The sequence below is a fragment of the Theobroma cacao genome, chromosome 7 (genome assembly GCF_000208745.1).
Source record: "Theobroma cacao cultivar B97-61/B2 chromosome 7, Criollo_cocoa_genome_V2, whole genome shotgun sequence".
NCBI lineage: Eukaryota > Viridiplantae > Streptophyta > Magnoliopsida > Malvales > Malvaceae > Theobroma > Theobroma cacao.
This window is the reverse complement of record NC_030856.1, coordinates 14,860,797-14,874,319: the sequence shown is the minus strand read 5'-3', so window position 1 is coordinate 14,874,319 and position 13,523 is coordinate 14,860,797. Positions and strand designations below refer to the sequence as shown.

The 13,523-nt window shown below is 33.9% G+C and overlaps 1 protein-coding gene across 1 annotated transcript; it reads right to left on the bottom strand.

Annotated features, from left to right (window-relative positions):
- On the bottom strand, positions 5,933 to 13,322 carry LOC18594855. The gene is made up of 8 exons (XM_007022514.2): positions 12,593 to 13,322; positions 9,077 to 9,136; positions 8,584 to 8,832; positions 8,261 to 8,337; positions 7,388 to 7,464; positions 6,941 to 7,073; positions 6,655 to 6,860; positions 5,933 to 6,561 (listed from the first exon to the last, which is right to left on the bottom strand). The coding sequence occupies exons 1-7, from the start codon at positions 13,047 to 13,049 to the stop codon at positions 6,705 to 6,707; spliced, it is 1,209 nt and encodes a 402-aa protein (XP_007022576.2). The 5' UTR covers positions 13,050 to 13,322; the 3' UTR covers positions 5,933 to 6,561; positions 6,655 to 6,704.

Here is a 13,523-nt window from a genome sequence, read left to right as displayed (position 1 = left end):
GTTTTATGTAATTAATAATACTAATGAACCCATTAATATTTTTACAATTTTGTAAGGAATGGGATAAAAGATTCCAAGTCAAAGTAAATTTGTTAAAAAGTAATCAATATATTAATTTTTAAATATTACATAGATAGATAAAAAACTTTCCTTCTATAATTTAAGATTTTATTATAAAAATCAAAACCTAAACTACTCTCCCTCCCCACCCTACTCTTGAGACCCGCAATGACGCTTCCTCTTCTTGGTCCTTGGTTGCGTTTTTCACTCTCCCTATCTAAAACTTCAAGTCCAATATTGAATAAGTGACGAGTGGACGAATGATTGCTTGGTGACGTATATTGAAAAAGATATATTTGATAATGTTTCTACTAATGTTATCATGCACCATTTTCAAAATATGAAAAATCATCATGGACAATTATAATTATTTAAAATATTTTTACTTGTGTTAAATGAATGTCTAAATTTGCATTTTCTTTAATTTAATTTTAAAGTTTTTAGTTTATGGATTTTAACATATTTATATTTTTAATTATTCTTATTATTTTAATTATGACACTACTCAAAAAAATTTCTAGGTCCACCCTTGTCCTTACCCTTGGATAACTAGGCTCCTTTTCTTCGATGATTTGTTCAATTTGTTGCTATTTTCATAGGATGCGTCATCATTTTCTTTGGATCCTTCATTGTTTAGATCAAGCTCTTCAATTTGTTCTAGAAGGAAACCTACATCATCATCTTAATCTTTCTTTCTAGGAAGAGGGTTAGAATCATAAATAATACATGAATTGATTCTTCAACAACTAATATTCTTTTGTTGAATACTCTATATGTTTTAAAAGTAAAAAAGTATCCTAGAAAAATTCCATCATCACTTTTGGCATCAAATTTCCTTAAATTATCTTTCTTATTGTTCAATACAAAGCATTTACAACCAAATGAATAAAAATATGCAATATTTGGTTTCTTGCCGTTATGAAGTTTGTAAGGTGTCTTTTTCAATTTTGGTCTAAGCATTATCCTATTTATAATGTAGCTTGAAGTGTTAATAGCTTCTACCCATACATATCTAGGCAAATTATTATCACACAACACAATTCTAGTCATTTCCTCTAGGGTTTTATTTTTCCTTTCAACTACACCATTTTGTTATGGAGTTTTAAGGGTTGAAAAGTAATGACCATAACCATTTTCATCACAAAGTTGTTCAAATCCTAAGTTTTCAAATGTTTTACCATGATCGCTTCTAACATTTGCAATAGCATATCTTTTCTCATTTTCAAGTCTCTTGCAAAATGATGTAAAGACATTTAAAGCTTCATCTTTATGTGCAAGGAAATAAACCCAAGTAAACCTATTATAGTCATCTACAATTACTAAGCCATAACTTTTCCACTTAAGCTAGCAGTCCTAGTTGGGCCAAAAAGGTCAATGTGAATAAGTTGTAATGCCTTAATGGTCATTACATCTCTCTTAGGTTTAAATGAGCTTATCTTATTATTTTCCTTTAGCACAAGTATCACAAAGTTTATTATTTTCAAATTTTAACTTGAAGAGTCCTATCACAAGATCTAAAGATGATAATTTTGAAAGTGAGTTCATACTGGCATGTCTAAGTTTTCTGTGCCATAACCAAGTATCCTCATTTTTTATAGCCATGAAACAAACATTATTGGAAGAAAAATCATCTAAGTAAACAACATATGTATTAGCTTGCCTATGACCAACAAAAAGAATTTCATTTGTTTTAATATCTACATCTACTACATGACAAATCAAAGATTCAAAAATAACTCTAAGACCTCTATCACAAAGTTGACTAACACTCAAGAAATTATTCTTGAGACTATTCACAAATAAGACATTTTCAATTTGAGAAGATGAGCTTTTACCAATTGTACCAATACCTTCAATGTCACCTTTTAATTCATCACTAAAAGTTACATTACCTCCCTTTCTTTGGTCTCAATTCTTTGAATGATTCTTTGCTATTGATCATATATCTAGAGCATCCACTATCAAGATACCATTTTCCTTTTTTTTGTGCTCATGACTTCAAGCATGTGTGCTCCTCTTAGAAAGAAAAATTCAAACTTTTTATTTGGTATTGGGTCCTTTTGAGTTAGTCACTTTGGTTATTTTTGGAACTCACTCTAGTTTTACTACCTCACCAAGTAAGGCTTTGGTTCCTTTTGAAACTAATGCATACATCACAACTTTGCTTTTTTGTGAAACAATTCTTAAAGGACAACATAAAGCAAAGTGACCTAGCTTAAGACAACAAGTGCATCTAGATGAGCCATCATAGTTTTCACTTTCTTTCACAAAGAAATTCTTAAGATGTGTTTCTTTTTGTGTGTGATTATAACCCAAGCCTTCCTTGTCAAAAAAGCTCTTTGTAGTTCCAACATATCAATCAATTTTTGTTGGCACTTTTAAAACTTTAAGTGTCATGCAAGTTCTCATATTTCTTTTTCAACTCAATCATTACATTTTGCATGCTTTTCACAATGTGTTCTAGCTTAATCTTAGCCTTTACTAAAGTCTCATTTTCTACCTTAACTTTGATATGACGCCTTTGTATTTCAAAGTCTTTTCTTCAAATTCGAACATTAGGTCATCATATGCATCTTGCAACTCATTAAAAGAATAATCATTTTCATCATGAGTATATGAATTAGGATCATAAAGAATATGATACATCTTGTAGTAATCAAGTGCCATAAAACAAAGATTTGTAACCTCATTATCTTTCTCATTTATAGAGTCATCATTATCATTCAAAGTAGCCAATATTGCCTTTTTCTTGAAGTTTTTTGATGTGTTTTTCTTGTTTGGGCACTCATATTTGGTGTGTCTCGACTTCTTACAATCATAGCATATCAAATGGCCTTTTATATGCTCTCCTTTAGGCATATCCCTCTTTTAAGGTCTCTTACTTCTATTGTTTTTCTTCATAAACCTATTAAACTTCATTGCTAGCATAGCCATGTCCTCATCATTTTCACTTTCCCTCTATGTGCTTCTCTTTTCCTTTTCAACTATAGACTTCTGTTCCCTTTTTCCTAGTATCTACCTTCTTAGGTTCCTCTCTCTCATTTTCATGTTTCAAGGTCATCTCATAGGTGAGTAAGAATTCTACTACCTCATCTAGTTTACAGTTGTTGAGGTTTCTAGCTTCCTCTATAGCTGTTACTTTAGGTCTCCAAGATTTTGGTAAGTTATAAAGTATTTTCTTTACAAGTTAAGCATTTGGAAAGTCTTTCCCTAAGGCCTTCAAACCTCTAACAATGTTAGTGAATCTTTCAAACATCTCATTAATGGATTCACCTTCCCTTATTCTAAATAGCTCAAAGTCATGTGGAAGCAATCCAATCTTAGATTCCTTGACTTGGTTGGTTCCCTCATAGGTAGTTTCTAAGGTATCCCAAATTTCTTTGCATTCTCGCACAGACACTTTGTTGAATTCACTAGCACCTAGAGAGCAAAGAAGAGTGTTGCAATTAATTTGAATCAATTTCTTATCTTTATCATCCCACTTCTCTTAGTCTTAAGAATTATTTCACCATTAACTTCCTTATAAGGTACATACGGACCATTTAAAGTTACATTCCAAACTTTTAAATCCATAAACTAGATAAACATTTCCATTCTGTTTTTCCAATAAGGATAGTTTGTACCTACAAAGAGAGAAAGCCTTTGGATAGAATGCCCTTCACCAAGCACGGTTGTCGTAACCTCCATTTTAATGATTTGAGCTTCTACTACATATCACACAAGATTGTTAGACTTGCAAAATTGAGCCCTTGCTCTAATATCAATTTTTAGTGTAGTAAGCTCAATGCAAAAAAGACTAAGAGGGGGGTGAATTAGACTTTTAAAAGTTTTTTAAAACCTTAGTGAAAAATCAAGCTTTTTCAAAAACAAATTTGTTCCTTGTACTAAAAAACAAACTAAATGATTTTCTTAAATAGATTTCCAGCTATAAATCATAAGGCTAAAATGAAAATTATGACACAAATATTTTTATAAAAGTTTAGCTTTCTCAAATGCTTACATCATCTCCTTTAGTGTCCAAGGAATTTCAAATCCACTACGGAAAGTGCTTTTCAACGAGATCAAGCAAAACCCTCACAAGTGCTTTTTAACGAGATTAAGTAAAACCCTCACAATCACTTTTAACAGAGCTCAAGCGCAACCTTCACAATTTGCCTTTTAACGGGAGCAAGAACAACCCTTACTAACTTTTCAAAGTTAAGTTAACACCTTTACAAGTTTAGGTACGGAGTAATAGCAATGAATGTCTCTCAAAGTTTGGTAAGCTAAGTGTTTAAGCTTTAAATAAAATGGATACAAGACTGTCAACTCAATGAAAATCAGTGAATGGTTTTGAAGGCTTGAAGGAAGACTAAAAGTTGTGTGCAAGAGAGGAATAAAGATCTTGAAGCTTTCTCTTAGGTTTGAATGATTTTCTTTGTCTTTTATTGCTTCTGAATGAGTGTAAAGATTACTTTTATACTCATAAGTGATGATACAGCCTTTAGACACAAGATTCAATCATTTTTAACCATTTTTGAGCATCTGTAGTCAAGTATGGAAACTCTATAGTCAACTAGGTCTCTTCAAAATCTTGAATTAAGCCTTTTATATAAGAGTCCTCTAGTCAATCTTCTACTCGAGAGCTCATCATTTTGAATTTTTGCCTTCTATAGTTGACTAAGGCCCTTTATATAGTCAACTGGGGCTTTGTTGCATCAAAACTCTCATCCATTGCCATGTAGTCGACTAGTGCTTCCATTTCTTCAACATTTTCATGCATTCTACCATACGATCGATTGGGCAAGCTTCGTAGTCAACTAGGGCTTTCATTTTCTCAACATTTGAGCTTGTAAACTTGCCTATGTCTTCTTTGAAGTTGAATATTGAGTTGAGAAATGTTTGCTCTTTGTTTCCTTAAGTTGAAAACTCAATGTTCGAAAGGTCTATAATATTTTCTAAGTATGAATGACTTTTCAAACATATTCTAAGACTTTAGGAGGTTGAAATCATGAATTGAACTATTTCAAATGCTTGTGACCAATTCTAAGACTTCATGCAATTTTTTTAAATCAAAACATAAGTTATTTCAAAGTTAACAGACTTGGTGCATTTGTCACCAATTGGTGTTCCTTGGCGTTCTTTTGGTTTCTTTTTGAGAAAAGAAAGATTTGATTCTCTCCCCATAGCACTAGGCTCCTCAAGCATAAACAACTCCAATCTCTTTTATAGTTATTCACAATTGTCCTTCATATAAATCACCATTAGAGGCTAAACACTTAAATAACTTATGGTTTGCTATAACCCAACTTGGTGAAGAGGATTGAAAATTGTGCTGAGCTGAATGTATGCTCATCTCTAGATAGAAGCTTTAAAAGTCTACTATTCTCTACACTATCCAGTATTCCTCTAAAACTTTCTACTATCTGGCTTGCCAAGCACCTTGATCTGCTTGGTATTCTAAAACCTTCTTGGTCAGTTCTACCATTCTCATTCTCAACATACTGTCTTGCATCCTGAACTCAGGTCAATTGACTCTCCAATCCAATTCCACTTTCACAGATGCCCTCAAATCAGGTGAGTTGACTCTCCAATCTGCTTGCACTTCGACAGACACTTCTATCCTACTTGTAACTCATTTGCGATGAAACCTAAACACAATCTGTAACACAAACTAACTTAACTCGTTTTAATATATTCTTTTTTTAAGATAATCACATTTCAATGTACTCTAACAAGGCACAAAACGTGCATCTAATTTTACCTAGCAATATAAGAAATATCATTCCTCCAAAAATGATAACTGAAATATAGGAACCGAATCTATAAACTTACCGTATTGATAAATATCTATCCCTTTACGATGGGACTCATTCCAATGTAACCATCCTCAGACAGGGCAAACCATGCATATTCATTATGTCACCCGATAACGCATAATTGAACAAGATAATTTCTCTTAGATACTAATTGTATTATTCTTGTTTCTTACATAATCCAAAACTAAATACGAGATCAGCGATATAACCGAGAGATCTTAAGCCTGTCTCAGCCTGTTGCCCAATAGCAACCATGTACCAAATACCGTCAGACAACCTATCACTTGACCCAACAAAAATTTAGGGTGAATAGGAAAGACACTTAGATCTTTGTTCAGTTTTTCAAAGATAAGACTTAGCGGTTTGCGATTTGACAGCAGAGAGATATCAGGGACATTCGCCTCTCTACACCTATTGAATATCAACAGCACGTGGGAATCTGCAATCTTCCTCCAAGGGATCATCAGACTTGCAAAGGTTAAAAGTCTTCAGAAAAATCATCTTTCCCACACCAAAACTCTTCACTTCATGAAGCTGTTTTAATCAAGGGCATATCAACACTCTTCACAACTCTTCAGTTCATGGAGTTGTTTAGATCAAGTGCAAATCAACGCCATTAACAAGGAAGAACAAGCCATAATCACAAAATGAGAACTATCATCACTATTGCTTCAGAGTTTTTATGACTTGAGTTTCATTTTGCCTGGCAAACAAGCAGACATAACAGATGTACCCAAATTATTTCAAACTGATTGAACAAAAAGTAGACAGAGAACAGGCCATACAGAATCATTACCTCTTATAAGAATGTGAATAATATAGGCAGTACATTCAAACTTCTGCACTTCATCTGCTGGAAGACATGACTCCCTCAATTTTCCTAATTACAACACTAAGACTGCCACCACTTTCCATAGCTTTGACAGCAGCTCGATGAGCATGCCTATGCCATTTAAGCAGATTGTAGGACTGTAGTACTGACCACCTTGCTTGGTTTGACATCTTCTCAAAGGTAATGAGAATTCCAATCAATGTATATCAAAAGAAGAATATCATAAAAACATATAAACTCAGAGCAGTACCTGCGCTACAGAGAGTGGGGGTTGCAGAAGGACACAGATGCTTCTAAACAGGTTTTCATCATTCTCCCCACCCTCAGCCTCACCATAAACAAGAGCTTCAGCTGCAATGCCAGCAAAAAGTACCATGCAGTATCTGACCAAATCATACCCCATCATAACTACTTCAGCCTTAGGTCTTCTTTAAGAACTTAATAATAATAAATAAATAAATAAGATATTATTGCATGTGCTGATACAGATAATGACATTACAACCTGCCATATGGAGGTGCCCAAGCATAGAATTTAAAGTCATGGATAATCTGAACAATTTGGTGGTGAAACCATAACTTAAAATAGAGAGCTGGTTTGGTTTCTATAGAATAAAACAATGCTTTTCGAAGCTCCCATCAAGAAAGAACAATGGGGTTAAAGTTCACATAAACTGGAAAAAAAACTTCATACCAACCTATCAAAGGTGGAAGCACTCAATTGTCCTTCTGCCATTTCATTATTCATTTTGTCATCCCAAAACTGAGTTCCAGCCTGTAGCAAAGTGCAGAATTTGAGTTCTTACCATTCCAATAAGACTTAAGTACGTCGAGCCAAAACAATCTGATTCATTAAAATACCATATAAAGAAAGACAAGAGGGATTATGAAGGCAGTGTATCATTCAGGAGCCATTGTCTGGTGAAAGGCTAAACTGCCAAGGATAAAAAACAGAAGACCACATGTTTGAGTGAAGGCCACCAGCCTTCAGCTTGATTTCATGTAAAACATATCAAGTGATAGTATCCAGCTCCCACTCACAACTCTTGCTTCCTTGAGACCAATTAAAATGGGATTTTTATTTTTATTTTTTAAGAGCGATAACTATTACATAATTCGAGATAATTTGGAAGACAAATTAAAATGGGAGAAGAATTTGAGATTGTACACGTACAAACAAATTCAAACATGATGGAAGAATCTCAACAAACAATATCAACTTATTCACCATATAACATAAAAATGTAAGGCAACCAACTAATTTCTAGACTTGTTCCTTTGATATGCTCATCTTGATCTGACAGTGGAAAGTAAAACCTCCAGGTCTTCAGTCAGATATCAAATTGACTTTTCCAGAATTAATATAAATTCATTCCAAAGCAACATAACCCACAAAATGAATCAGATAACCCCTTATGTTAATACTCATCAATAAACTGCCCCTAAAGGTAATGAAAATTAATCACATTACCATAAAGGAAACAGTGCACAATAGCAGGTTGCTAATATTAAGAGAAAATATACAACAGAGAAGAATAAGTCCAGAAAAGAACAAATGATAACATAAATACCTGCCCTTGAATGCCCATTTGCATTGCAACAATTGGGTCTAAAATTACTCCACGAAGAGGGCAACCCATAAGATATGCTGTGAATAAAATAACAAAGACATAATTATGCTGCTGACATCACAAAAGCAAATACGAAGAGCAATATTTAAGAACCAAATGAAATCTTGGTACGTGCTAAATGTGAGAAAAAAGCTTCCATGCTTGACAGCAAGACATCTACTAATAGACCAGACAAAGATTCCATGTGCAAAAGCTCACATTCATTATTTTGTTTTGTATGCACAAGTTGCTATAACATCAAAAGCAAACAATTGATCACATACCTACCAACAGATGGCCTGCTTCATGAACAAGAATCCGTTGCCTATATGGAGGCCAATAACTTGAGATTTGAGCTAAACAAGTGCCACCAAGGAAGATAGAGTCTGTAAAGGCTAGCCCCAGTATGATAGCGAGTTGAGGCCTGACATCAATTCCTTGTTGAAGCAGATAGGACAGTCCACCAAGAAAAGCAGCCAATACAACACTTGAGCTTCCAGAAAGACCCCACTTCTTTGGAGAAAATTTAGAAGCTGACTAAGAGAAAGAAAAGTTTTATCAACAACTAATTTTAGTGGGAATCTTCTTCATTTGTTTTGCATTGTGCCAAATATGAGGAGTACAACTTTAGCTCACAGGGACATCTATATGAAAGCACCAGAAACGAATAGTGAAATATATACATTCCCTTATCGTGTAGGTGCAAATTCATTCAAATCAATAGGTCAGTTCACATGGAGCACATTACGCCAACTCAAAAAATTACTATGAATATACCTTCTAGGCCAGTCGAAGACTTCAACACAGTCGGTGTAACATTCCTAGTCCCCTCCAAAACTGCAGAATGTGAACATGGGATAACAATTTAGGGACCATCTTAGCTATTTGGAAGTAAAGGTATATTTAATTATTAAAGATAAATATATCTTTATAATGTAGTTAAAGCACGGGGGCTAGAAGGAGAATGAATGTCTTAAGAGGCTGCTGTTAGTCCTAGTCACAGAAGGATGTATTTGGGATAATATTGCTCACATATTATTGGTAAAGACATGTCCATTAAAGTATTATTGCAAATAACAATGAGAACTAGTGCATCCTCTCAAAGAACTAAGAAATATAAGAAAACAAAAAATGGCTTAGAACAATATTTAAATATACATCAACATCTCATAACAATAACCACAGCATTAAGCTTGCACTTCGCTCTTAGTCAAACATGAAAAAATTGCTCATTGGAAAGAACAATATGTTTGTAATAATATAAGCAGCATAAATATTAGCCCACACAATCACCACCATCACTGAATGAACATTCATAAAACGTAGTCAGCTTTAGAAGGCTAGTATAAGGCATTGCTCTTTAGAAACATAGAACCAGGCAGTGATTGGACAACCAATCAAACAAATACATCACAAGAAACTAGCTTTTCACTATTAAATATATAAAGCTATAACGTTGTTCTCTTTATTATTCATTCATAAATAATGAACCATATATCAATATGACCAAGATGTAACCAAAAAAGTTTTATATTAATAATACTTAAGTTGCCATACACAATATAAGTCATCAAACTCAAGGCGAAATCAAACTGTCTCAAATATAATGGATAATATCGGTTCGATGCTGCTGCTCAATCTTATGCTATGAAATTTGACCATTTCCCTTCAAATCATCAACCTAAAAACATGTTTGAAAAAGGATTAACTGAATTCATCCTAGTATACTTTTCATCTAAATAGCATTTAAGTTAACAATTTAAACTCTCAAACCTTTAACAAAAAAATACATATTAAATAATCATCTATCTTCAAGAAGAGTGTGCTTCTAATTTGCATCGCAACAACATATTTAACCATGTTACTAGTGATGAATCTGCTACAGAGTTATGGGTAAAGTTGGAGAAGATTTACTTGGCGAAAAATCTTTTCAACAAATAATAGCTTAGGCGACAGTTATGTCACTTAAAGATGGAGGAGAATAGAGACCTTGCAAAGCATATAAACGAGTACGACAGGATCATTGATTAGCTGAAAAAGGTTGTCATGAAGTTCGAAGAAGAGGAAAAAGCAGTATTATTCCTCAAATCATTTCCAAACTCTCATGAGGTATTTGCAAAATGTCTAATTTATGAAAATGATATAATAATATTATAAAAAACACAAGCAACAATAATGTCCCATAAAACTTGAAAGAAATATAAGGAAGATACAGATTCAATTGACTCGACGGTTGAGATTTCGATGGAGCAAGTCAACCAACTAGGGAATCTAAGGGTGGCAAGTCTAGATCTAGCAAAGATCAATGCTTTCAAAGCAAATGGTATGAACATATATAGATGGATTATCCTATGCAAGGGGATCAAAGTAATGGAAACAAAGGTGAGTGCGTTTTCATTACCAACAATGATACTGTCTTTGCAATCTCAAAACCATAGATGCAAATTATAACAATGTTTGATATCTAAATTATGCTTGTGTCACTCATGTATACTCCAAAAAGTATTATTTTGATTTGCTTCAAGAATGGGTGGTGTGACTTATGTCCCAAAGATGTGAAGAAATCTAACACCTATGAGTCTATTAGATTCAAAAAGGTATGAATTTTCTACTAATGATAGAATGGTAAAAATTGCACAAGACAACATGGTCATGATGAGAGAGAATTTGCAAAATAGTTGATATTGCCTAGAAGATAAAATCTCAAAGGGATGGGAACAGTGCATAAGTGATGTTACATACTGCAATGCAATTTCATTTATTGAGCTAGTGTTAAAAGGTTCCTATGGTATAGACAATCATGAAAGGCTGAAAAATTTTGCAAATTTTGTTGAATTGGTGGGGTTGCTGAGGTCCCTCTCTGAAGGTAATTAGTGCCATTCACTTGACAGCTACATATGTTCAATGGTCATTTCTGGAATCAAACGTTAGACCATGCTTGATTCGTTATATATAATGGAAATAGTTTCAAAGCTCAATAGTTTAAAAAGTCTTATGCTTGGAGAGTTGTTGAAGGAGTTGAAAAGTAGGTAGAGTTAGCTAAAGAGTTACAATTAAGTGCAACTAGTAAACGAAATTTAAGGAGTTTTATTCAAGTCAAAGGTAGAGATTTGTTGAGTTTTGGGTTGACTAGAATTTGGAATTTATTTGACTAGGATTCTAATTTGTGTACACCATTGAGTAAATATACCACTTTAAACTTCTTGTTTCACATTGAGTCTTAATCTTATTTCACTTTGGACTTTTATATTATAAAAGTGGGTCTCTGGGCTTTAGAAGAACAAGTAATGCTTTGGAAGCCCTAAGGAGGTGTACACGTTGCAACTCTGTCTTCTACTTTCAGTGGAGCTAGAGTAGGTTTGACTAAGTGCTTTCGTGAGGAGCTAGAGTAAGTGTGACTAAGTGTTCTTGCTGGGCTATTGAGAAAAGATATGTACAATGGGTCTCTAAGTTGGTTTGAAAAACCATTGAAAAAGATTGAATTGTACTTTAATTTATTAATAGTAGAAAAACTATATTACTTGTGAATGTAGACAAAAAGTCAAACCACGTAAATTTTTACGTTTTCTATTTGTTTGATTTCTTTAAATTTTATCTTTGCTGTTTCTAGGACAATTTTCATAACAATCTAGAACAAAATATATTTGTAATTTTCAGGCAATCAAGTCTATATCTACCATTTCCATACGTTTCTTCAGGTTATTTTATTATATGTTCCATCTTTTCTACTTGAACCAAGACATAATACCGAGCACTTTCAAGCACAACTGTGCAAACTATTTCGAATGACATTTCTTTATATCACAATGGGTTCCCCTTTTATTCTTTTGTGAATCAAGAACATATCCAATCTTTGAATCACTAGTCCTTTTATTGCCACATATTCATCACAGAGTTCACATTTTTTTTCACATTTTATGAACACTTCTTTTACCTAGCTCTTCAAAATAACTTGTTGTTTTTGTATTGAAAGGCATATTTTTGCTTTTCAAACAGTAAGAAGTATAGTACCAATGAAACAATGCCTTAATTAGTACTAAAATTACAAAAGCATAAAACCTTTTTTTTTCCTTTTTATATTCTGGCAAGTAGCAGCAAATATTCAAGCATGCAATTATATTATCAACTGCATAGAAAGAATTAAAAAGCACTAAGAAGAAAAGGCAGCATCAAGCAATCTAACAAATTTAAGATAGCATATTATCAAATAAGCATCCAACAAATAAAACATAGCAATAATAATACCAATAAAAATAATAATTTTTTTGCAAGAATAGAAAAATAATTTTTTACCAAGGCTACTGAACCTTCCAAAACTGGGCAAGAGCCCTTTGTCCTTAAGGAACTCGTAAGCAATGCCTACAAGCCTCATATCATCAGCATTAAGGCACGTGTCCAACACCTCCCAATCCCTCACTGACCCACCAACAAAATCCAACTCGCCGAGTCGTGACCGAGTCGAGTCAGTCGACAAGGAGCCATTTCCCTCAACTGGGTTGTCGCTGTTGTTCTTGTCGAAGGATATGAGGAAGCTCAGAGCTGAGGCTAAGTCCTTCCGCTTCACTGCTTCCTCGTATTCTTGCCATTCCCTCAGAGCTCTTGGTGGGTGGTAGTGGAAGGTTTTCAGTGGTGTTTGGAGGAAAAGAAAGAAAATTGGATGAGGACGAGAGAGAGGAAATGAATGGGAAGAGAGAAAATGAGGGAAAATTTTGGGTGATGATAAGGAAGAACAACAAACAGAGAGAGCCATACGAAGCAAGGGAGATTAGTTTTCACAGCCCCTTAACTAAAAATGCGAATAAAACAAAACAAGGCTCGTCAGTGGTTAACAGATTAAAAATTAGTTATAAATAAAAGGAGAATAATTCGTATCAGAGGCTTCCAGTGCAAAGGAGAGAGATTGTACTTCCTAACTTTGGCCGTGTAGGATTGTGGGATGATAAGACGCGGAAAGGATTTTGTGGGATGGAAACCGATTAATCCCATAACCACCTGAGAACGAGATGGGTCTCTGTTAAATAGCTTCCCGGATCGGATCAGATTTTATATGCTTAAATTGTCGGGTCGGTCTGGGTTTACGGTTTAACCGATTAGTTTAGACCCAGATTGTCAGTGTTACATTGTGGTTCTTGAAGAATCTTTAAAAGCCGAAGATATTGAGAGTTCAATGCGATATGCCAGCCTGAATAAGCAAAAAGAGAAATCAAATAATAAAACTAATAAA

Bases quoted from the DNA above. Each gene is read 5' to 3' on its own strand.
- LOC18594855 (XM_007022514.2), bottom strand. From the start codon at position 13,049: ATGGCTCTCTCTGTTTGTTGTTCTTCCTTATCATCACCCAAAATTTTC. The intron at 8,833-9,076 runs GTATATTCATAG...TCTCTTAGTCAG, and splicing joins GTCTTCGACTGGCCTAGAAG to CTTCTAAATTTTCTCCAAAG. The intron at 7,465-8,260 runs GTATTTATGTTA...ACTTTGCTACAG, and splicing joins AAATGGGCATTCAAGGGCAG to GCTGGAACTCAGTTTTGGGA.